The sequence below is a fragment of the Halichoerus grypus genome, chromosome 4, assembly GCF_964656455.1.
Source record: "Halichoerus grypus chromosome 4, mHalGry1.hap1.1, whole genome shotgun sequence".
Taxonomy (NCBI): Eukaryota; Metazoa; Chordata; class Mammalia; order Carnivora; family Phocidae; genus Halichoerus; species Halichoerus grypus.
Genome location: NC_135715.1, coordinates 132,248,371 through 132,271,737, shown reverse-complemented (window position 1 = coordinate 132,271,737; position 23,367 = coordinate 132,248,371). Strand labels below are relative to the sequence as shown.

At 43.7% G+C, this 23,367-nt stretch overlaps 1 protein-coding gene across 1 annotated transcript in view; it reads left to right on the top strand.

Moving 5' to 3' along the window:
• LRP2 (LDL receptor related protein 2) overlaps nt 1-17,826 on the top strand; it is a 195,627-nt gene extending 177,801 nt beyond the window's left edge. The window contains exons 69-80 of the mRNA XM_078070026.1: nt 1,251-1,379; nt 2,512-2,732; nt 3,494-3,670; nt 5,925-6,044; nt 8,288-8,378; nt 9,369-9,436; nt 9,626-9,743; nt 10,246-10,375; nt 11,375-11,476; nt 13,021-13,128; nt 15,976-16,047; nt 16,237-17,826. Coding sequence (XP_077926152.1) covers nt 1,251-1,379; nt 2,512-2,732; nt 3,494-3,670; nt 5,925-6,044; nt 8,288-8,378; nt 9,369-9,436; nt 9,626-9,743; nt 10,246-10,375; nt 11,375-11,476; nt 13,021-13,128; nt 15,976-16,047; nt 16,237-16,395 — 1,495 coding nt within the window. The 3' untranslated portion in view covers nt 16,396-17,826. The remainder of the gene's footprint in view (nt 1-1,250; nt 1,380-2,511; nt 2,733-3,493; nt 3,671-5,924; nt 6,045-8,287; nt 8,379-9,368; nt 9,437-9,625; nt 9,744-10,245; nt 10,376-11,374; nt 11,477-13,020; nt 13,129-15,975; nt 16,048-16,236) is intronic.
• Nucleotides 17,827-23,367: the final 5,541 nt, after the last annotated feature.

Here is a 23,367-nt window from a genome sequence, read left to right as displayed (position 1 = left end):
AGGCAGTTGAGATGAAACATTTTTCTCTCTGGTAATTACTTTGAGGAGCAGCAATCCACATCTTGTGTTTTCAGCAGGCTGTATTGTCTGAACAGATTGGAAATTTGACTTTCCTGTGTAGTCTTTGGTGTGAGTTAATAGTGGTGTCAGCTTTGTTCTGCTCTTTTAGATTTTCTAGAACCCCAGGGACCAGAGCCAGACATTTTGTGTGATCCCTAAATATGAACCTTAAGTAGGTTTATTATCAGGGAGATGTATGAGATGCAAACCGATGTGGAAAATTTATAAGCTCCTTCTTCAAGGAAGAGCCTTGCATTGGGAGTGACATTTATGGGAAAGTGATTACATTAGGCTCAGAGCTCAAACATTCATCGAATTCCCCATGTCCTTGAAAATGAATGAATAATGAAAAAATGTTAGAGAGGGAAGGCTTGGGGGCTTGTTGCCCTCTGGAAGAATGGAGAGTCATTTGCAGCATAAATCAATTTTCACCTTTTAACAAACTTGTCTGGCACTCCTGGAAGACTTGAACATCTCCGAAGAAGTTAATCAGGTCCCCGCTGTGCCCACAGGCTATCGGGACACTCAAGTCAGCATTTTCTGTCAGGAATCAAGGCCTTGGAGAGTCAGTGACTTGAAACTCTAGACTAGCACTTCCTTCTGAAAACCCACCAGGCGATTCATGTTTGAAGTTTTACTTCTTTCTCAGCCTTCACGAACAAGAAGAATCTGATGGAAATTTCTGCTCATAAGGGACAGAGACCTGCCGGATAGTGGAATAGGGCAGGATGGCCTTGCTGGGTTTGTTACTTTGGAAAGGCTATTTCCAGTCGTCCTTGGAGCTGATGCTGGATTGCTGTTCATACCAGCAGCGCTCTTGGCTGAACAGAAGCAGACTCGCAGGGCAGTCGGAATTAAAGGGCCAGCTAAACAGTGCCTTAGGACTTACCTGGAAGCGCATGTGTCGTGGCAATGCCAGCTGTGAGGTCCGCCATCCTCACTGATCCTGGCTGATCAGGCAGGAGTCCCCCTCTACTCCTTACTCTTTCCCTCGTAACTTTCCAAAGACCCTTGGTGGAAGAGATCGGGGCATTCCTGAGAGAGGGAGACTCTGCTCTGATCCCTGGCATCTAAGTAGTTGTCTTGTTGGCCCCAGCTGCCAAACTGAAGGCTCTCATCTTCAAACCCGTTCCCCCGAAGTGACCAGTGGAGGCTTTTTTAGATGTTTAACCTTGTCCCTTTAAATTCAGGCATATTTACTGGTCAGATGCCAAGAGTAAACGGATCCAAGTGGCTAAGCTTGATGGGAGGTACAGAAAGTGGCTGATTTCCACTGGCCTGGATCAACCAGCTGCAGTGGTTGTGAATCCCAAACTAGGGTGAGTACTTGAAGGAGTCTTTCACGTTCTAGATATTTTCCAGTGGATTGTCAAAAATTTATATCTTAATTGTTTTTTTCTAATTGTATTGAAATTGTCCTTGGACTATTTGTAGTGACATCTGTGACTAATTTAAAGAATTATAGTATGCCCTAAAGATCATTTAGGACCATCCAAGCTTCATACCGATACTGCATAAGGGGAAGGCCTCTGGCCACATTTTTTCCATAGCCCAGTTTGTCTAAAATCTGCACATTAAGGGTTGGTCTCTACCTGATGAGTGGTTTAGACTAGAGGCTGCAAAGTGGTGGCTGGTCGGCTCAATATGGCCTACAGACATACTGGACTTGAACTAAACAGAGCTTGAAGGTTTTTAAAACTTAGTTACTAACATTAAAAAAAAATTTAAGCTATATTTTTGGCTTGAAAAATCAGAACAACTGATAACACTAGGTAGGTATGCCTTTCTTTTCTTGTTTTGGAGAGAGTATGGGAGAGGGAGAAGGAGAGGGAGAGGTTTCATGCCCAGCGTGGAGCCTGATGTGGGACTCAATCTCACAACCCCAGAGACCATGACCTGAGCCAAAGTCTGCAGTGGGACTTGTAACCGACTGAGCCACCTGGGTGTCCCAGTAGGGATGCCTTTCTTGACGCAGTACTGCTTGGAACTTCTAGACAGGGCTTTGCTCTCACCATCACTTGATGTTGGTAACTGCTGTGCTCCACTCATTTATCTTGCCTGCCAGGTCCTTTCCAGGTATTGCCATCCGTGGTCTGTGCAATTCTTCTATAATTATTAATTGGATGCAAAATAATCCATTTTAAAATTGGAATCCTTATTTTATTCTCTGATACATCTCAAACACAGGACAGTGCTGCTAAAGTGTCTGAATATATATACTCGAACAGGGCTGGGCAATTTCTATGGAGGAAGTTTTCAGGAAGGATAGACCACAGATGCACTGGCTCTTCCTTTTCTCACCCTGTCTTCTAAAGTGAAGTGTAAAAACAGGCTCACTTAGCACCCAGACCTCCATGACAAACAATTGATTTCCCTGCTGGAAGTTCATGCTCTGCTTCAGTGGAGAAGCCTCACTAGATGATATGTTAAAAAGAAAACCTTCTGTTACAGGCTTATGTACTGGACTGACTGGGGCAGAGAACCTAAAATCGAGTCTGCCTGGATGGATGGACAGCATCGGGAAACCCTGATTCAAGAGGACCTTGGTTGGCCAACAGGCCTTGCTATTGATTATTTGAACGATGACCGGATCTACTGGAGTGACTTCAAGGAGAACAATATTGAAACTATAAAACATGATGGGACTGATAGGAGAATCGTTGCAAATGCAGGTTAGAAATGGGTTATATTTTAATATGTTATATAATCAAGAAATATATTTCTAGTGTCTGCCCATTTTCTCCAGGAGGAACCTGATCTTAGGTTGATACAGTTTCTTAGACACCACTCCCTCCAATCCCCAACTGCTGATTTAAACGCAAATGAATCCATTAACAATAATTAAGGTTTTTTTTTCCTTTTAACATAATTTTTAAAAGGTGCTCTTAGCAACAGATACTGAAATAACTGAGTTTCCTGTTAAGTTGGCCTGATAGAGTGGCATTTCATGTGTACCAGTGGAAATCCATGTCTAACCGCTTCTAGGCCCATTTGTTTTTATTATGCTCAGTTGTTTATTATGTACAACTGGAAACATCTAGAAGGAGAGAAACACTTTGTTTTCTTATCCAGATTTCTACAGAATTGCAACAATCCAGTACCTACTAGCTTTATGTGATAAGTGGTGTCTTAAGTTCAAAGAAAAAAAAATAGAATCTCTGCCATCCAAATTGTCCAAAAATAAAATTAAATCAGCAACTTGAAAGTGAGCAGGTTCTCTATAATTGCCATCAACCAGTAGGCATTAATCTAGTTTAATGTCTGCATCTTGATCTCCCAACATAGCACACTTCTGTGGTCACGTGTACAGAATGTCTGCCTGATGTTGTATTAGGGATTAATTCAAGCATAATGACATCTGATATAAAAGAGGGGTAGGGTATTTTCTATGCATAACCTTGTTTTGTTTTGGTTTTCCTCTGTGGGTAAGCAGCAATGAACCCGTATAGTCTGGACATCTTTGAAGGCCAGTTTTACTGGATATCTAAGGATAAGGGAGAAGTATGGAAGCAAGATAAATTTGGGCGAGACGAGAAAGAGAAAATGCTGATGGTGAACCCATGGCTTACTCAAGTTCGAATCTTCCATCAACATAGATACGATCGGTCAGGTAACACCAGCCTTGGAATAAAATGTTCCTTATTATCTGGAAAACTTATTTCAAATTAATGGCTATATTGTTGGAAAGTGGTAGTGGATTATTACAGTCTGATCTCTTGGTACATGAAAGGTGTGTGTGTGTGTGTGTGTGTGTGTTTTAACCATTTTGACCAAAGAAAGATAAAATTGGAGGTCAAATGTAATTAGGTACATCACCAGCAGATATGAAGTAAAAATATTTCAGTCCTCGTTGGAGTTACAGGTATATACTTCCAGGCCACAGAATCTGGCAGGCATCAAACCCCTGCTAGGTGTCAGGTGGGTTACAACGGGTTTCCTGGATATGGTCAGTGTCACACCCTCTTGCAATTCCAAGGCTAGGCTAGTCAGCTTATCCTGAGCTATGTGAGCCTCAGTTTAAAATTGTCAGTCATATGCATTTCTACCCCCTCCCCTCTTTCCCATTTTCTTTGTTGTGGGTCCTGCTTCATCAGGTTAGCTGTGTTCTAATTCACCTTCACCATTGAGTGGATAAGGTGAAAGGGAAGGGAAATTCTTTTTTTTTTTTTAAGATTTATTTATTTGAGAGACAGTGGAGAGAGAGAGAGAGCACGAGATGGGGGAGAGTCAGAGGGAGAAGCAGACTCCCTGCTGAGCAGGGAGCCCCACTCCAGGCTTGATGCCGGGACTCTGGGATCATGACCCAAGCTGAAGGCAGACATTTAACCGACTGAGCCACCCAGGCACCCTGGAAGGGAAATTATTGAAGTGAGGAAAGGAAATCGACTTTTATTAAGCTCTATAAGTCAGGTTCTCTCTTCAAGTGTTAACTCTGATAGATGGTTACTTCAATTAATCTCCAAAACTGTGTAAAGAGGTTTTATTTTCATCTCACATATAAGGAACCCCACTGATATAATAGCTCTTATGTCCTCCATGTTCCTCGTGCTGGGCAGTTTTAAAGATAGGAGGGGAGAGCACAGTACACATGGTGAGCCCCCTCTGGCGTTTGTAGAGAAGGCTACCTAGGAGTTAGAGGAAAATCTGGAGTCAGCTGGTCCCCCTTAAGAGAGTGCTGATTACTGTGTAGGCCAGAGACCTAGTCCAGCTGTGCCAGATTTGCATTTACTCTGGACCAATAGTTCTCACATTTGAGCATGTGTCAGAATCATCTAGAGAGCTTGTTGGGCCCCACCTGAGGGGTTTCTGATTTAATAGGCCTGAGGTGGCCTAAAAATTTGCATTTGTAGTAAGTTCCCAGCTGATGGCGATGTTGCTGGTTAAGGAACCACATTTTAAAAGTCCTGCTCCTGGCCCTACTCAAGTGTGGGCTGTGGACCAGTAGCACTGGTATCTTATCAGAGTTGGTGAGAAATGCAAGATTCTCAGGCCTCACCCAACCTTTTTGAATCAGATTCTCTAGGTGATTTGTATTACATTCAACTTTGAAAAGTTCTGCTCTAGAGAGCTGAAGAAATGGGCAGATTTTGAGTGAGACTTTGGAATATGGTTTATTATTTTATAACCATGCCATGTCTGTGGTTACCTATTGGATGATAGAGAATCAGGATCACAGAATGTTAGTCTGAGAAGGAATTTAGAGATCATCTATGCCTTGGAGAAATCATAATATAGGTTAAGGTAGAGTTCAGAAGACTCCAGAATTACTTGAGAAGCTTTTAACGGTAACACTTGTGTTGGATCCTAGACCAATTTCTGTGACGGGGCATCAATAGTTGTGAATAGCTCCCAGGTGATCCTGATACTCACAGCTTTAAATTCCCTTGTCTTGCACGTAGGAAAACCGAAGTCCAGAAGAAAGTCTTCCTATGAGGGTGGGGTGGAAATCCTATCTAATGTATGATCTGGACACATTATGATCTATGGTAATGACAAATCTTGATATGATAGGGTCTTACTGGTCTTCTGAACAGTCTCAGATTGCTTTCCATTGATTAGTTTTTGAGGTCACGCAGTGGACTGGACACCTACCTTCCACACCTGCCAGGGCAGGGGAGGAGCTAAGTAACGCCAGTAGGATATGTGAGTGGTACAGGAGTAGAATGGAGGGACTGTGCCACTTCGGTGGGGCGGCACGGGAGATGTAGTGTAGATGAAGTGAGTCGCCAGGTGGCATGTGGCCTAGCGGTGCTGGGACGCTGCCTGGGCTCTGCTGTCACCTGGTAGGGCCACAACTCAGTGTCCGTGGTTGGCGGTCTCATTTCCTCCTCAGACCCTAACCGCTGTTCTCATGTGCTTTCCAGTGCCCAACCGCTGTAAAGATGTCTGCAGTCACCTCTGCCTCCTGAGACCGGGGGGATACAGCTGTGCCTGCCCCCAAGGCTCCACCTTCATCGCAGGGAGCAGCACCGATTGTAACGCAGGTAGGGCCACCCCATTCCCGGGGGCCTGGGAATACTCCCTACCAGTTTCACCCTCTGCAGGAGCCTGAAAAATCCCCATGTGCTGTGTCCTTTGCAGGATAGAGTGGGGGTGGCTCGAAGGAGGGATGAGAGAGCGGGCAATATGAACAGAGCTGAGTGGGACTTAGGGAGCCAAACAGAACTGGTGTTCCAATGATTGCTGAGAATGATTTGCTAGGATCTGTATAGATCCAGTGCCCCCAAATCTATGGCTGTGTTGTTTTGTAAAGATACCTGGAAGAGTGGGTTTTCTAGAAGGCCTCTACCGTATCGTTTCTCTACCCCATACTGGATGTCTGTTGCTCCAGAACCCGTTCGGCCTTAACTGGAGTTTCTCCAGTGGGGAACTAGGTTCCTGAAGTGGGGGGCCAGAATCCAGTACAGATGGGAGGGCAAGAGGAGGCTCACTGTTTTCCTCACATGCTCATTTAAAAGTTTTGACAAGTGAAAGTGGGCCACATTTTAAAAGGTACCTTACATTGTTGGGAGATGGAGGCCAGAATAAGGAAGCAGTGGTTTAGTTCTCATCCCAAATGCTGTGGATGATTTATGCCTGGCAAGACCTTTCTTCAGTGACTCTTAATTTAAGGAGTGTATAAACCATGGGTGTCCACTAGTGACCCTAACTAGTGTCCAGTTCTTAATATGCACATTTAAAAAATCATCCTGCAGTTCACTAGTGGCCCATTTTGTGGCTCACATCCTTGTTCTTATGTTTTAAGGACCCATTTTATGGTTCCCATCCCTCAGTTTTAGGGGATGGGGATATGCTTAACCACCTTTGGCCACCGGGGGGGGGGGGGTAAGTGGTTAAACAAGGCACCACTTTTGACTCTTCCCAGCCAAGCTGAAAAGTTGGCAGGTTTAGAGAATGAACTCAGGGAGAGAAAACTGCTTCCCCTGCTTCCCTTCCCCTATCCCCATTCTCTTCCCAAGGCTACTGGAGAAATACTGGCAAGATTACAGTATTTAGCAATATTTTGAACCAAACAACGATTTCAGGCTTTTGACATTTGTTCTGTACTGTAGACGGATGGTTCTGACATTTATTGCAATTTCACACTCAGGAATAGTGTTGTCCAAGTTGTCACCTCGTCTGCTACTTTCCTCATTTACATTTTTTTCCAAGTGCATTATAGTAAGATTCTTCTTTAAAAGAACTTAAACCAAGTGCGCTAGTGGTGGTAGTCATTCCATATGAGGTCTTGGTTTGGTATATTAATTAGTTAATTTGATACAATTGAGTACCTACTGTGTGCTAGGACCTAAGTGCTGCAGATAACGGAAATGAACAAAACAGATCCTTTGCTCTTGTTGAGTTTATATTCTAATAGGACAGTAAATAGAGCTCCCCCCACCAATATATAATGTCTGGTGGTAAAAGCAAAAGGAGAAAACTAAAGCAGGGTAAGAGGGATGAGGGTGGGGTGGGAGTTGGGTTGCCTTTAGCTAGAGTTCCGGGAAGTCCTCTCTGATAAAGTGAACTCTGAGTAGAGATTCAGATGGAGGGACTGAGCCAGGACGGCATCTGAACTGCTTAAATAAGCACACATGTGATTAATATTCACTGAGCATCTTCTAGGTATGAGACATGGGAACACTAACAACCCCATCAGGCACATCTAGGGAGTACGTGGGGGCTGAGCTGGGGCGGGGGCCCAGGGCAAGGGCAGTTTTGGAGGACTTAAAAAATAGGGTATCTCTAACCAGCTGTCCATCAGGCATCTATGCATCTGCATTATGTGCCTGTCAGTTGATCAATGGGTCCCTGATGCTTTGGAGCCTTCAGCTGAAGTTTAGAGGTGTGCCCAGATTGAACTCTTGTGTTTAACTGGGCTTGCAGAGGAGAATTCTGAAAACTTCAAATGAGAATGAGAATGTCCTAAGAGATTCCTTTACCATAAGTTTCTTTTAAACATTAATGTATGTTCTGGAGTGTAGCATCTCTCCACTGTTTGGGGAGAAAAATGCTATAAATGGCCTCTTTCCTTCCACCAAATGTATGTTACTTCCCCAAACCTTATTATCGATAAGGAAATTCATCTGACTTGAGTGGAAGGTAACCTTTTGATAGGGAGACTAATTAGCTGCCCCTCCCCCATCCGGTCCCCACTCTGACCCTGGGCCTGAAGCAAGATTTGCATGGTTTGGGTGCTCTGCTGAGTGTGGCTGACTAACACATGCATGGCTTTCCCTTTCTGCAGCCATCGAAAGTCCTATCAACATGCCCCCCCCATGCAGGTGTATGTACGGAGGAAATTGCTATTTTGATGAGAATGACCTCCCCAAATGCAAGTAAGTCTGAATGTTGAGGTCCAAGCTGTAGGCCTTATCTCTTCTGGGGGAATTTGAGACAAAGTAGCCAGAAAAACAAGTACAGGAACCTTGCCAGTTCGCTAATTTTCACATCGTAACCAGCTTCTCCAACTGTACTGTGCGTAAGAATCATCTGGATCAAATGCCCATCTCCTTCACAGGGATTCTGCATTTCCAACACCCCCCCCCCACCCCAGGAGATGCCACAGGATTGTGGGCCAACTCTAACAAGGGGTTAGAGAAGTGACAACCCCATTTTTCTGCTCACCTAGTGGTGTTAATGATGCTAGGATTGTGGGAGACCAGCTCTTAGCAGTGCTACTGCTTCAGCCCAAGCACTCGTGATGAGCAGAGACTGGGCCAAAGATTGGGAATAAAGGGAATTATGGAGAAAGCTCTAACATGGAGCGAGATAAGATAAATGGAGGTCTCTGAAAGTACTTAATGAATACGTGTCAGAGGAAAGAACACAATCATGGCTTCCAGGTTTATTCTTTTTTTTTTTTTTTGAATATTTTATTTATTTATTTGACAGAGAGCAAGAGAGGGAACACAAGCGGGGGGAGTGGCAGAGGGAGAAGCAGGCTTCCTGCCGAGCAGGGAGCCCGATGCGGGGCTTGATCCCACATGACCTGAGCCGAAGGCAGACGCTTAATGACTGAGCCACCCAGGCGCCCCCCAGTTTTATTCTTGAAGGGAGAATTCCGTAGAGTCGTGGAGACACCACGAGGTTTATTTGATGACCTATAGGTGTCATGGCCACACCACTGAAAGTGAATTTCAAAGTCAGATTGCCATTTTTCTGCTCATCACCCCTTGGCAGAGTAAACAACAGTCATGCAGGACACATTGACTGTTCTACACGTAATTTGCTCAGTCAAACCTCTCTCTACCTGAAGATGTGCTTGTAAAGAGCTAAGGAAGCCTAGGGAGGCCACAGCTTGTGAGCAGTTCTTCTTTTACTTCCAGGTGTCCCAGTGGCTACATGGGAAAATACTGTGAAATAGGGCTTTCAAAAGGCGTCCCTCCAGGAACAAGTAAGTTTTAAGACCACGAGCAACCCGGAAAGGCCGCACAGCTCCTACGTTGAATGCTGTTTATATTCTGTTTAACTCAGTCTCCGAAGAATGATTGGTTCTGCCCCCAGCGTCCACCCTGAGGTCTTCCGGTTCCTTTCCCTTTCCGTCTGCTCATACGGCCCCTTCTTCTTCCCTCTTTGACGGCAGCAGTAGCCGTGCTCTTGACAGTCATCCTGATCATCATCGTTGGAGCTTTGGCAGCGTTAGGATTTTCCCACTACAGGAGAACTGGCTCCCTTTTGCCTTCTCTGCCCAAGCTACCAAGGTCAGCTTCATTATGGGGAATAGTGATTTTAGAAGCCTGGGTGATGGGACCATGTGAATAATTTAGGTGTTGTTTCTTAAGTTAAAAAAGCACAGCATGCGGCTTACCTTTTCTGCAGAAACAAAGTAGTGAACTTAAAGCTGTCATTTCAAATCACACTTCTTAATCAAATGCTTCTTTGAAAGCCTGGGTGCAGAGCACATTTTATAGTTTAAATGGTTGTGCCCACTGGTGGGCCTTCAGGTCCGACTGGAGCAGAGTCTGTGGGATGGACCAGACTCTATTCCTGCAAGTGCCAAGTTGGCTCTCTCTTAGAGCTCCAGCATTCAGGAATGTGCTTTAACACTTCCATGTAGGTGAGGCAACTTCCTACCATATTTGAGGTGTAAATTCAGAGTGGGAATCCAGCCCTTCATTTAAGGAAGAGTTCACAATATGGAGGAGAGGGTACTATTGCAAAAGGTTGTTTAAAAAATTGCACATTGTTTCAATTACTTTTCAGCTTAAGCAGTCTAGTTAAATCCTCTGAAAATGGAAATGGGGTGACCTTCAGATCGGGAGCGGATGTTAACATGGATATTGGAGTATCTGGTTTTGGGCCCGAGTCTGTTATTGACCGCTCAATGGTGATGGTGAGTGGGGTTGTAAATGATGGTTTGAAGGTTGCCATTTTTACTATTTTATAAAAGAAACACTTTTTTTTTTTTAACCTAGAAAAAAAAATGAAACAATATGCCTCTCAAAATAGTCTTTACAAAATTAGGAAACATTAAGTTTGTTGCAGAAAGGTCTCTAAAAATATTAGTAATAAAATTGAACTCTACCCCTGCTCTAAGTCACAGTTGAATCCTAGATGGGGTTAAGTTTAATGAGAATCTTAAACAGTCTTAAGTTTTTTGGGAGAGGGGAGAAAGAGAGTATGTTTTTATTTGGTGACTCTTTGTATGTGAAAGGAAGGGGTAGGGAAATATGTTTCCTAGTCTCATATATTTCCCCACCAATGTAAAATATTGACAGAATAAGCAGTGATTTTAGAGTCAGTGGTTGGTTCAAATCACAGTTCTGCTGCCCTCTAAGGATGTAATGGTACGCATGAGCTTGATCACTTTGACCCTCACTGTCCCCATCTGTAAAATGGGTACAGTAATACCTCTTGTGAGGACCAAATGGCTACTTTATGAGTGGACTAGTACAGTCTCTGTAATCAGTACTGGAAAATCATTTTCAGTATTCTGCCTTTCCCCCGAATCTTTCATGTTTGCACCTGCATAAAAGTACAATATTATCCATTCTTTCCTCTTTCCCATCTCCCTCTTCTCCTCTTTGCTCTTCTTCCATCAGCCACTCTTTTCTCTGTTGTGCAAACCCAATCCCCAAGTGAATTATTTGTATTAAGGAGCCAAAGACAACGTGGATATAGGGAGAGCGTTTCTGTTTTCTTGATCTGCTAAATGAGTGCATTTGTTAACTTTGTGTAATGGGTTGCCACATGGAGGCCTTGTGTCTCCTGCCTTTTTTTTTGGTAAGTTCTTTTTGGGTAAATTTGGCGTAGTACCTGGTATTTCTCCAGGTATGAGGAGGGCACCTTCCTTTGTGTATAAACCAGATATATATATTTTTTTCTCCATCAGAGTGAAAACTTTGCCATGGAGATGGGGAAGCAGCCCATAATATTTGAAAACCCGATGTATGCATCGAGGGACAGTGATGTCAAAGTGGTTCAGCCAGCCCAGGTGAGAAATCAGCCCTTTCTTTTAGGTGCTGCTGCTGTTGGATCTTGTTCTATTGAATAATACCCTCTTAGGGTTCTCCCAACTTACCCTCGAGTGGAAGGAAACACCGTGTTCCATTCTTCAGCTTGGCTATTTGCAGTCACAGGACTGACCCAAGGATATGACACCAACTTGTTGCATAGTTGCCAGGGTTTAGCAACCCTTCTTGGGGTGCTGACCAAGAGCCTTTTCATTCTGAGTGGTCAAAGCAAGAATTAGGAGTCCATTCAGGGGCTTGGCAGTCAGTGCCTGGCACACACAGCTCTCTGTAAATATTTGTGAAATGAACAAGTGAATGATTGTCAGGTCATTATGTAGAGATTTTGGGGACTGGATATACACTCTGGGTTCTTACTGGTATCACAAGGGTGTTATTTGAGGTGACCTCCCTATGCTTGCCTTCCCCATACTTTTCTGAAAAGTACAAAAGTCTCTAGAATTGATAGGCAGATCTCTCAGTTTACTTCGGTGCAGTCCTATTAAGAGGAGCAGGGAGATGACATGGGCGTATAGAGAAAGGAAAAGAACTTTTCATGGGATCTGGATCAGTAGCTCCCACGCCACTTCTACTGCCTGTCAACTATTAGTCTGTCCTTCCTTTGTCCAAACAACTAGAGCCTTTGTGAGATACGGTTTCATTGTTAATGCCTAAACTTCTTTTGAAATCATAAGATGCAGTACCTTTTAAATATCGAAGTGTTTATTTTATGAATAGCTTTCCTAAGATCAGAAATAGTTTCATCTTGAAAGTGTTTTGTCTGATCCTTTGATATCCAGATAGCAAAAATCTAATCACACGATATAATAGATGTGGCATCTTATTTGGCATTTTCACTTAAAATGAGGCCATGTTGACAAACATATCCACATTTGAGAAGAAATGAAAGAGTGAATGTAAAAATATAGGAAAAAAGAGTGAATTTTTTGCCTTGTAATTTAATTATATATTCATAGTAATAATTAAGAGGGAACCTTGGAGTCACATGAATGTTACAGAAAAATGTCTAGAGGGGTATTAATTCCATTATGCCTCTTGCTTCAAACATTCAACCTCTTATAAGCAGTCCTCTCAGATTATTAATTTTAGGATAAAATTAAGATTCTCAGTTCTCTGAGTTAGGGAATAATTCATGCTCTTCCTTTAGGATTTGGTTGCCAATATACAACCAGAGTTGTTTATCTAAAAATATGGTCAACAGTGGGAATAAGGGAGCACAGAGAACACAATAAAATTGTCATTACTAAGTGAGAGTGTAACTGTGATGCGTGTTTTTGCCTCCCAGGATTAAGGCATGACATAGATGACCTAGTGATTGGTGCTCCTGATTTTGGGGAGATAGGAATGGTGTTTAGTACTGGGCCATGGGATTAGTCTCATAAAAGAAAAATAGTGCCTGGCTATGTCTGTAGGAAAGCAAGGCAGTAAAGAGAACCAAAGAGTTGATCAGCAACTTCACAGCCAAGATTCTTTCAAAACTGGAGAATGTCCTTTAATATGCACACAGGTGACTGTATCTGGAAATGTGGATAACCAGAACTATGGAAGTCCCATAAACCCTTCTGAAATAGCTCCAGACACAAAGCCGACTTCCCCTAGTGCTGATGGAACTCAGGTAACGGTGGCTGGCTACGGAAATGATAACGGGATTTGCAAAGGGCTTAGGAATTGCTGGGTTTACTAATACCAGGGGAGACTAGGGAGACCCTAATAGGCTCATGGACTCAAGATATGTAGGCAGTTAATAAAGATAATTTTTAAAAAAATAATAAATTGAAAACTTTCACATTTCTAATGTTGATTGAACAGGAATGATATTCCTTGTGACATGGGAGATCATACAGAAAACCAGAGGTGCTTGATTTTAGAGAATGACTTAGAAGAAAGGGCTCACTGTGTCAAGGATGCATGTAGAAGACCGTTTCCTTTTTTATAAAGTAATGCAATTTTTCTGTAGTGGACATCTTTGTTCCCTGAATAATGTCCTGTGTTCCTAGCTCTACTGCTGTTACCTATATTCACCACGAGATGGCAGTAATTTATACTCTTCATCTAGCCATCTAGCCATCCATCTATCCATCCAACCAACCAATATTTTTGCCCTCAGTGTGCCAGGCACAGGGTTTAACACTGGAGATTAAAAGAAAAAAAGACCGCTAATGGAACTTCTCTATCATGCCTTCAGGCGCTTTGAAATTTTCAGACTATGTGGTCTACAGAAAGTCAATAAATATATTTGATATAAAATTCTGTGTTAATGTATAATCTATCACTAGTTTTAATAGATACATATGAAGCTAAATAAGATCTAGCTGTCTGATTCTGCTAATGAGGGGCGCCTGGGTGGCTCAGTCGGTTAAGCCTCCCACTCTTGTTTTTGGCTCAGGCCATGACCTCAGGTTCTTGAGATCAAGCCCTGCATCGGACTCCAGCGTCAGGCTCCGTGCTGGGCATGGAGCTTGCTTAAGATCCTCTCCCCTCCTCCCTTCACCCCTCCCTCTCTCTCTCAAAAAAAAATTGATGCTAATGAAGAGCTTGTAACAGAGATCTCTGTCTACCTTTTTATATTTTATGTACTAATTCCTTCTTACACACAACCAGACACATACAAATGTTGTCTTAGAAAGGAATTTTCAGCTTCATATTTTTCAAGGGACTGAATTTTTTTTCTTTAGGCCACATTTAAAACTGGATTTTGGAGATAAATTTATCACAGACCCCAAAATACTTGAATGTCACAAGTCTTGAACGTCACAATGTCATGTTTCTTGAATGTACCCTGAGCCTGACTCAACCCCAAGGCAATGCCAGATTTATTTTATATTCTCTGGTTAATTTTTTTCCCAGTCCTTTTACAGTCTCGTGATCCTCTTCACTGGACAGAGCTCTGTCCCCGCCTGAGCAGGAAGGGGAATGTGGGGGGGGGGTGCTGCAGCCTCCCACCTGCTCATCTATCATCAGAAGCTAAATGAACACTGAAAGACTTTCAAATGAGAGTGGATCTTCACCCATTGTAGTCCCTTTCTTTCTCATCTTCATCTTTGCAGTGTGTCAGCTCTTCCTCTTACTTTTTTTTCTTTTTATCATTTGAGGCTGAGACCCTCTAAGGTCTGTTCTGCATGGAATATCCAGTGATCTCCCTGTATCGGTTGTCTCCTGGGCACTGAGAAAGCAGCTTAAAGCCATGGAGGCACTTGGTTAGGATCTCCCTAGGTTAACGTTAATGTACCAAAGAGGCTCACAAATCTTCCGTCAGTAAATCAGCTCAAAGGACTCAAATCTAAGAACATGAATTCCTGTGACTCAGTTCTATCATTTTCCAGAAGTCCTGTTGATATTTCCCAAGGAGAGAGCAATGAAAATCACCACAGTTCCTCTTGTTAGTAATTGCTTGCATAAGTGTAAGCTTCCCAAGGCCAGGCTCTTGACCTGAATGTGTTCATCTTTCTCTTGGTGGCGGTCATGTACGGAGTACGTGCTCACTTACATGTGAGTTACAGTGAATGGTCTTCTGTGGTCATGTGCCCTCCACTCCTTCACATGTTGGCCCCCTACTTTGGCAGAGCAAGAGATACCCCTAAAACATATGGGCTACCTTAGCTACCTGCTGGAGTAGGGTGTCTGTTCCCTTGCTTTCTCTTCCCTTGTCTCCTTCCATTGGGCAGCCAGAGCTGTGTCCAGCATGGGCACCACGGGCAGCTTTTCAGCAAGACCCAGGCTACTCACCATCGTCTACAGTGATTTCTCTTTGGCTTCTTCAGTCTGATGGGCCTCAGAGTCCTATAACCATTGCCTACTCTTCCACCTACAATTCAGTTATATGAGCTTGCTGTGACTCTTGTTTCCTCATCTGTAACATAAGAGCACCTACCTCACAGAGCTGCCAGGAAGGTAAACTGGGAAACTTGTAGACTAACCCCCGATATCTAATAAACTCTCAAAAATGCTTATTTTTGTTATCACTATGGTATTTTGATTATAGGAGGAAATGATGAAAGGAGAAGGGATATGCTTGTTTTGACCAAGGATCAAGGGATCAAGGATCAAGGGATATGCTTGTTTTGACCAAGGATCAAGACCCCATTTTAGGAAATGGGAGTTCCAAGCTGGCTTTTTTTACATTTTCAGTAGCCCCCAAAGAAATCTTGCCTCTGTCAGAGCTTCTAGATTGTAGAGGCACAGATTCTGTCAACTCTACATGTCAAATCAAGGAAATGTTTTGAAATTTATTAGATGAAAAGAGCCCAAAGACTTTTCAGTTTCAGTTTGTTTCAGTTTGGGGACCATCTGAGGAAGAACTGAACAATTTACTGCAGGGGCAGGTCACATGGTCCCAGGTCCAAATTTGCTTTGTCCTTTATGAAGAAGACATTTTAAAAACTTATGCAGGGGGAGGGGGTATCAAATCCATGCCAAAAAAATTCCATTACTGAAGGTTTTCTGTTTCCCCTTTTTCATTTAGGCAACAATATGGAATATCTTCAAACGAAAACCGAAACCAACCACCAACTTTGAAAATCCAATCTACGCGGAGGTAATTGTTGACCATTTGTCTTAGGACAAGCATTTGGCATTCTTCCTTAGCAATCTCTTGCTTGGCTAAATGGGATATGCACTCAGATGATCCTGAGGAAACCGGCAAAGATTGGTTTTCTTCGCACAAAACTGTTTCTAGTCATGTTGGGGGAATAAATGGCTGATCCGTGTTTCATTGTGGTCTTAGATGGAGAATGAACAGAAGGAGAGCGAGGCTGTGCCTCCAACTCCAGCCCCTTCTCCTCCCGCTAAAAGTTCTCCGAGAGGCCCAGTGCCAACCTACACTGCGACAGAAGACACTTTCATAGACACCGCAACCCTTGTTCGAGAAGACTCTGAGGTATAGCTATGCCAGCTAGGTAGGGAATAATTAGAAACACATTTTTGCACATATGTTTTTTACAAACAGATGAAGAGAAAGTTAACATTCAGTACTTTATTAAAAAAATATATATATTTTTTTCCCGGTTCGCCTATAGTTCGAAATGTCCATGGAAACTCTGCCTTGTGTGTCTTTTTTTTTTTTTTTTTTTACTTACGCCGTCTCCTATTTTTACAAATAATTATCACAATGTACTATATGTATATCTTTGCACTGAAGCTATCTGAAGGTGATTCTATAAATATATTGTACATTTGTAAATTTTGGAAAGATTATCACATCATTAAATTTGCTGATAAACATACTGCTGAATTGGTTGGTGATCATTATAGAAAATGATCCAACAAGGAAAGGAATTGCCTTGGGGCCTTTAGCCATGTCTAAAGAAGGATTACCACTCCTATTCCCTATAGGGTTATCCAGGAAAGAAATCCAGGCCCCACTCTTGGGTCCATTTTTTTTTTCTATGCCTTGGCACTTAATGTTCAACATTTGTTCAACATTACCTGTAACCTGAGTAGCAGGCATATTGCTAGCGGGTGCTGTGTGTTGTATGGACATCTGGATCTGACGGTAGCTGCCTCAGGTAATGGGGAAGGTAGAAAACCAATTCAGTGGCACCCTTCTGCATGTATGTGCTGTCTAGCCAGAACAATCTCGTATGTGTTACCTCACTAGCTGCCAAGTCCACGTTTTTATTTGCGACGTTGGTGAGAAAGTCATGTGTCATGAAGTACAGTGTCCTGCAAAGAGTTTGCTATCTAGTCGCATGAACTCTTTTGCCTGATGGACCCTAGGGTGATTTCCGTCCTTCCTGGCCTCTCAGGTGGTTACCTACCCCGGACACTGGAGCTCGGCCGCTGAATCACTAAAACCAAATCTGTGTCTTCATCAAGTATGGTGCAAAACAAATACCAGTTAAGAAAAACCTCAGCTGGGTTTTCGTTTCTGTGTGTGAAAATATCATTATAATGACTATTTATTTCCTCAGTTGAACATGAATAGAAAGGGAAACCGTTCTTGTTGAGCCCTTTTTTTCTTTTTTTTTTAGGTCCTTTTGGCTAAATCGTACATTTGTACTGGAATGTACTGTAGAGCCTAGATTTTTCTCTTGAATAGTGGGTATAGTGTCCACAATGGGAACCATGGCAGGAATATACAATTTCCATACTACGTAGCATTTCTGTTTCTCTGTGCTAATATTGCACATTTTTAAAACCATGAATGAATGGATGGATGGATGGATGAAACATGTACTACTGATTATTTTATTACTGAGTTCTCAAAGTATTTGTGGCTCATATTTTGGGAGCTTATTATAATTTTTTTGAAATGTACTTTGATTAGAAAAGCAAATGGAAATGATGCTGCTGAGAAATTTCTAATAAATGTGTATTTTATCAGACTTCTTTGGTGTGCTTCTTAAGACCAGCTCATGAGTTGTATTTCACTACGCAGAGAGCTTGGGGCTTTGGATGCTAGGCCACCTGAGAACTAGGGTGCCCAGGGTTTGAGGGGGGAGGAATCCACAGCACATCCAGCCCTGACAGGCCTGGTGGGGTAATGAATCTCAGGAGTAAGCTCCTTAGGTTCCCACCTGAACTCTGGGTGGACAGCCCCCTTAATTGCCTTTCAAAGTCAGTTTCCACCTCCTCTTTTCCCTCCTTATATTCTAGGCCCTGAGCCAGGTCTCCCTTTTCAGATCTAATTGTGTTCCAGAGCTCAGTGAGAGTACCCCTCCCGAGGGATCTCAGAGCTCCTCATGCTGAGCCGGACGGAAGAGCAGTGAGGATGGTAGCAGCTGGAGAGGGTTTTGTTCCAAACTGGAATTCCAGCTTCAGTGGGGGTGTATTTGGATGCATTAACTCTGGGATGGTGGCATCAGCCAACAGAAAGTGTGAATACAAGCGTAAAAGGAAGCCAAGAGAACCTGCGCTTGGATTTGCTTGTAATTTCCAGCTTTGGTATTTGTCTTGGGCATTAAGCTCAATATGAAATGGGTCTTGGGAATTTATGAGAATTGGTTTTCTGTTCAGCTTCATTTCTGGGTGTACCCCAGAAAGGAATGAGAAAGCCTGCTAGTGTCTCGGGGAAGTCTGCATACTTTGGCCCTCCCGTCGCCCCTCCTGGTAGGCTCTCCCGGTGCCCAGTTCTGACCCTGCCTCCTTCTCCAGCCCAGGCAGCTGTTCAAAAGCTAGGTGGTGTGGGAGTCCCCGGGGGGCAGGCACTGTTTATGGGACTCAAGTTGATGTTGCTCACTTCATCACATGAAGCAGGGGCCATTTTATTAGCAGGCATGCATTACACTGCATAGTACAAGATCGCAACCACAGCGGGTGTGTCCACAGAAAACTGTCAGATCATACTGGTCACCCATTTTTAGGGTTTCCCAGTAAGTTTTTTACTATTCGCTCGCTTGCTCACTCACCCTATGTTCTATCGGCACTCAGTTGCAGACAAAGGTTGATGCAGAGACCGTGGGTTTCAGGAAAATACGTGAGAGGAGAACTTTAAATTGAGAACTCTATCCATTAAGTTGTTTTTTCTCTGAAACGGAAAAAGACCATTATTTGACTTCTGAGGCGGCATATCTCAGGGTGGCTCAAAGACTGTGAAGAACTACGTAGGCTCTGGGGTGAGGGAGGGTTCTGAGGAGGCCGGTTGGAGATGCACAGCTTTCCCAGGCATCCTGGAAAGAGCCCTGGGCTGCAGCCTGGAGCCCTTGGCTGCCCTTGGCCCGTCATCCTCTGTTCCTCCCCCCTGCGCGCATCGTGGTCACAAGCCATTCGTCCTGATGGAGTACTATATAACCATGTATTTCCTCTTGGAAAGTACCCTTAAGAGCATAAAGCATAAAATTGTTTCTTCACATCTGCGTTTTGCTTTGAAATAAACCAGCATGCGTGCTGGGGAGAGAGGGAGAAACAGGATGGAGATACAGAAAGATTGGCCATGAGACAATATTTGTACTTGTTGAACCTTGGCATTGGGTCCATGAGGTTTATCATACTGTCCTCTCTATTCCTGTGTATGTCTCAAACTTTCCTGAGTGAGCTAGGAACTCAGATCCTTCAGCTGTACTTGCTGTCCTCTCCAAATAATACACATTCACGAATTGTCAGCATAGTACGCAGTGTTCTAGGCACCAGGGATGTGAATACTAATAACTTGTGGAACATCGATGTGGCAGGTTGGGCTCTGAGTACTTTTACGTGTTTTATCTCATTTCATCCTCATAACAATCCTGTGAGGTAGATACTATTATGCCCATTTTTCACTTGAGGCACAGAGTGGTTGAACACCTTTCCCAAAGTCACACAGCCAATAAGTGGCAGGGCTAGAATTCAAACGCAGCTCGGGCTCTAGAGCTTGTGTTCTTCAAGATGCTGCTGTGGCCACTTTTCTCAGGCATCTGTGTTCATGCTGTGTCCATGATATTCTGGAATCAGTGATGAGAAACAAACAGGTCTCTAGAAACTACTAGATGTCATCGAGTCCCACTTAGATGACAATATTGCCAGTCACTGAGTGCCGTCCCCGCTTATGCTGACTGGAGAGACAAGGGGCACTGACTGCTGTTCCTTTGGTAACCAGTGTCCCCTAGCGGTAACTGTTTGCCAGGAGGACGATTTCCCAACCAATGCTTTCGTCACAGGGGCTGGGCCATCCTGCTGTCAATCTCAGCCCCAGAGGCTGCTTCTAGAAAACTGGGAGTCCAACGTGTAACGAACGTGTGTAAAGAAGGTAGTCAGCCCACTGCCTGGCACAGAGTGAGCCCTCCATCCACAGTAGCCATGCTTACGGTTGTTCACTGAGTGGAGGAGAGGGGAAGAGGTTTTTAAAAAGGAAATAAATTTTTAAAAGCTCAATGGGTGATTTTAATGTGCAGCCAGCATTAGAACAACTGATCTAAATAGAAGTGGCTAATCTTTAATTTTTAAATTTTTTTTTTATTTTAAAAGATATTTAGTGAGTAAGCAGGGGAAGGGGCAGAGAGAGAGAGAGAGAGAGAGAGAGAGAAAATCTCAAGCCGACTCCCCGGTCTGAGTGCAGAGCCTCACAAGGGGCTCAATCTCAAAACCCTGAGACCATGACCTGAGCCGAAATCAACGGTTGGACGCTTAACCGACTGAGCCACCCAGGTGCCCCTAATTTTTTTTTTAATAAAGATGTTATGGGGTGTTTAAGATTTTATCTGAGCCTTTGGAAGAATTCACATATCTTGTCTGTAATGAGGCTGGAGTGGAGATGATAAAATTGGGGTCTCATTTTATTGTTATTTAGATGTAATAAGAAGGCAATTAATACCCCTGGGCATGAAAGATGGGAAAACCAAGGCTGAGAAAGTTAAAGTGCATATTCAGGTCCAACGTTCAGAACCACATTTCTTCTTCCAGCAAGACAGGGGTAGGGCCTTCCACAAAATTCCCAGTGTCTAGCACCCAGACCTTCACTGGATGGAAGGACAAGTTGATGTAGAAAGTTACTCTTTTATCCCTTTCCATGTTTCCAGACTTAGCTCCAAGAGACTTTTTCTTTCTTTCTTTCTTTTTTTTAAATAGCCTGGGTGGCTTAGTCGTTAGGCGTCTGCCTTCGGCTCGGGTCATGATCCCAGGGTCCTGGGATCGAGCCCCGCATCGGGCTCCCTGCTCAGCAGGAAGCCTGCTTCTCCCTCTCTCACTCCCCCTGCTTGTGTTCCTGCTCTCTCTCTGTCTCTCTCTGTCAAATAAATGAATAAAATCTTAAAAAAAAAAATAAATAGACTCTATTTTTTTAAAAAACATTTTATTTATTTGACAGAGAGCACAAGCGGGGGAGCAGCAGGGGGAGTGGGAGAGGGAGAAGCAGGCTCCAGCAGGGAGCCCAATGCGGGGCTTGATCCCAGCACCCTGGGATCATGACCTGAGCCACCCAGGAACCCCTCCAAGGGACTTTTCTTTTATTATGTTCTATTCATTAGTTTTCCTCAGCCCTACTGTGGCTGTGATTTCCTCAGGAGGCCTCTTAGGGACCAGGGAACAGGACACTTCAGAAAAGTCCTGAGCCTTCTTGACAGGAACGACACTTCTACGGCAAGTCAGGTAGGACGTGGTCTATTTCCAAGAGTGCAATTGTGTATTTACTGCTTCTAGGTTTCCATGGTTTTATTTTTGGGCAACTTCTTTTTTTTTAAAGATTTTAGCTATTTATTTGACAGAGACAGCGATAGAGGGAACACAAGCAGGGGGAGTGGGAGAGGGAGAAGCAGGCTTCCTGCCGAGCAGGGAGCCCGATGCGGGACTCGATCCCAGGACCCTGGGATCATGCCGAAGGCAGACGCTAACGATTGAGCCACCCAGGCGCTTATTTTGGGGCAACTTCTAAGAATAAAGCATTTCAGAGCGATACTGCAGTTTTTTTAAGGTAAGCGAACTCGAGTTCTTGGCACAGAGCTTTGCTGCCATTTTCTGAATTTTAAAGCAACCAAACGCATTCGGTGGAGGGCAGTGGAGACTTTATTTGCAACAGAAACTCACATTATGAAGATAGCACTTGGGCTTTGTGTATGTGGTGGGGGGGGGTTGTCAGTTTATCTGTCTTTGACCCTTGTCAAGGGCCTCACATATATACGGCTGACACAGACCTCAGGCACACTGGAGGGACCGAAGCTCTAATTGGCCATGTGACCATGGGTAAGTCTTTTCACCTTCCAGCTGATTAGTAGCTTTCTCTGGAAAGTGGAGGGGTTGGACACAGTTCTCTAAGTTCTCCTCTAGCTTTCAAGTGCCATGGTTTCAATGATTTATCTGTCCTTGAGCCTTCATGTGGAGTTGGGTTCATTTCAAACTCACTGTAGCTGTTCCAGTAAGTTCTAAGCTTGTTACAGCAACTTCAAAGAAGGCAGATTCAATAATAGCATCTTAATTTTTACCCTCCAATCCTGTCTCTCTCTAGGTGAGCTACCAAAGAGATTCATTGTGGAATCCTTTTTTTTTTTTTTTTTTTTTTCCAGTATCTGAAAGCCTGCCTGTCAATTTCAGAGCTGGAAGTTGCCATGAGGGGTTCCTTTCTGCAGGAAACTCCTATGATCGTTTATGCATCCAAAGCTGCGGGGGTCTTTCATGAGACCCCGGGGCCCATGCCAAGTTTCCTAAGGCACGTGAAGGGACCCTAGCCAGAGCGAGGCTGCTGGTGGAGCAGGCAGGCACCTGTGAAGAACCAAGAGTATCATGCTGACTTCTGAGGAGATTCGGGGCCCGTGGGTGGTCTCTGGATTAAAGAACAGATGAACCTAGGAATAAGATAAATTAATCATGTGGTTTCCGTTCTTTGAAAGTTAAACTTGAATTTATTTTTTAATTGTGGTAAAATACACACGACAAAATTTTAAACTTGAATTTGTAATCATCAACCTGGTATCTGGGGCCTTGTTTTTGTTTTCCAAGATGGCCTTAAAAGGCTGTCTGTAATGTCTGAAAATCACTGAGTCATGACACTTCCTTCTACAGTTCTGTGTCAGAACCCATGAAAAGAGATGGGGCTCAGCCCAGTTCAGCCCAGGAGGAAATGCTCTAGTCAGCTATGATGGCCACGTGGGTTACGTCTCAGACTGGGTTGAGCTGTGGTGTTCAGAGTATAAAGCCACCAATGTTAATAACTTAGGCAAATGGGCACCAAGCTGCGGTGTAGGAGTCAGCTTTGGCATCTCGGAAAGTAGAGTTGGAGGGGTGCCTGGGTGGCTCAGTCGTTAAGCATCTGCCTTCGGCTCAGGTCATGATCCCGGGGTCCTGGGATCGAGTCCAGGCATCGGGCTCCCTGCTCAGCGGGGAGTCTGATTCTCCCTCTCCCACTCCCCCTGCTTGTGTTCCCTCTTTCACTGTCTCTCTCTCTGTGTCAAATAAATAAATAAAATCTTAAAAAAAAATTAATCTGACTTCTTCTGTGTCCCACCATGCA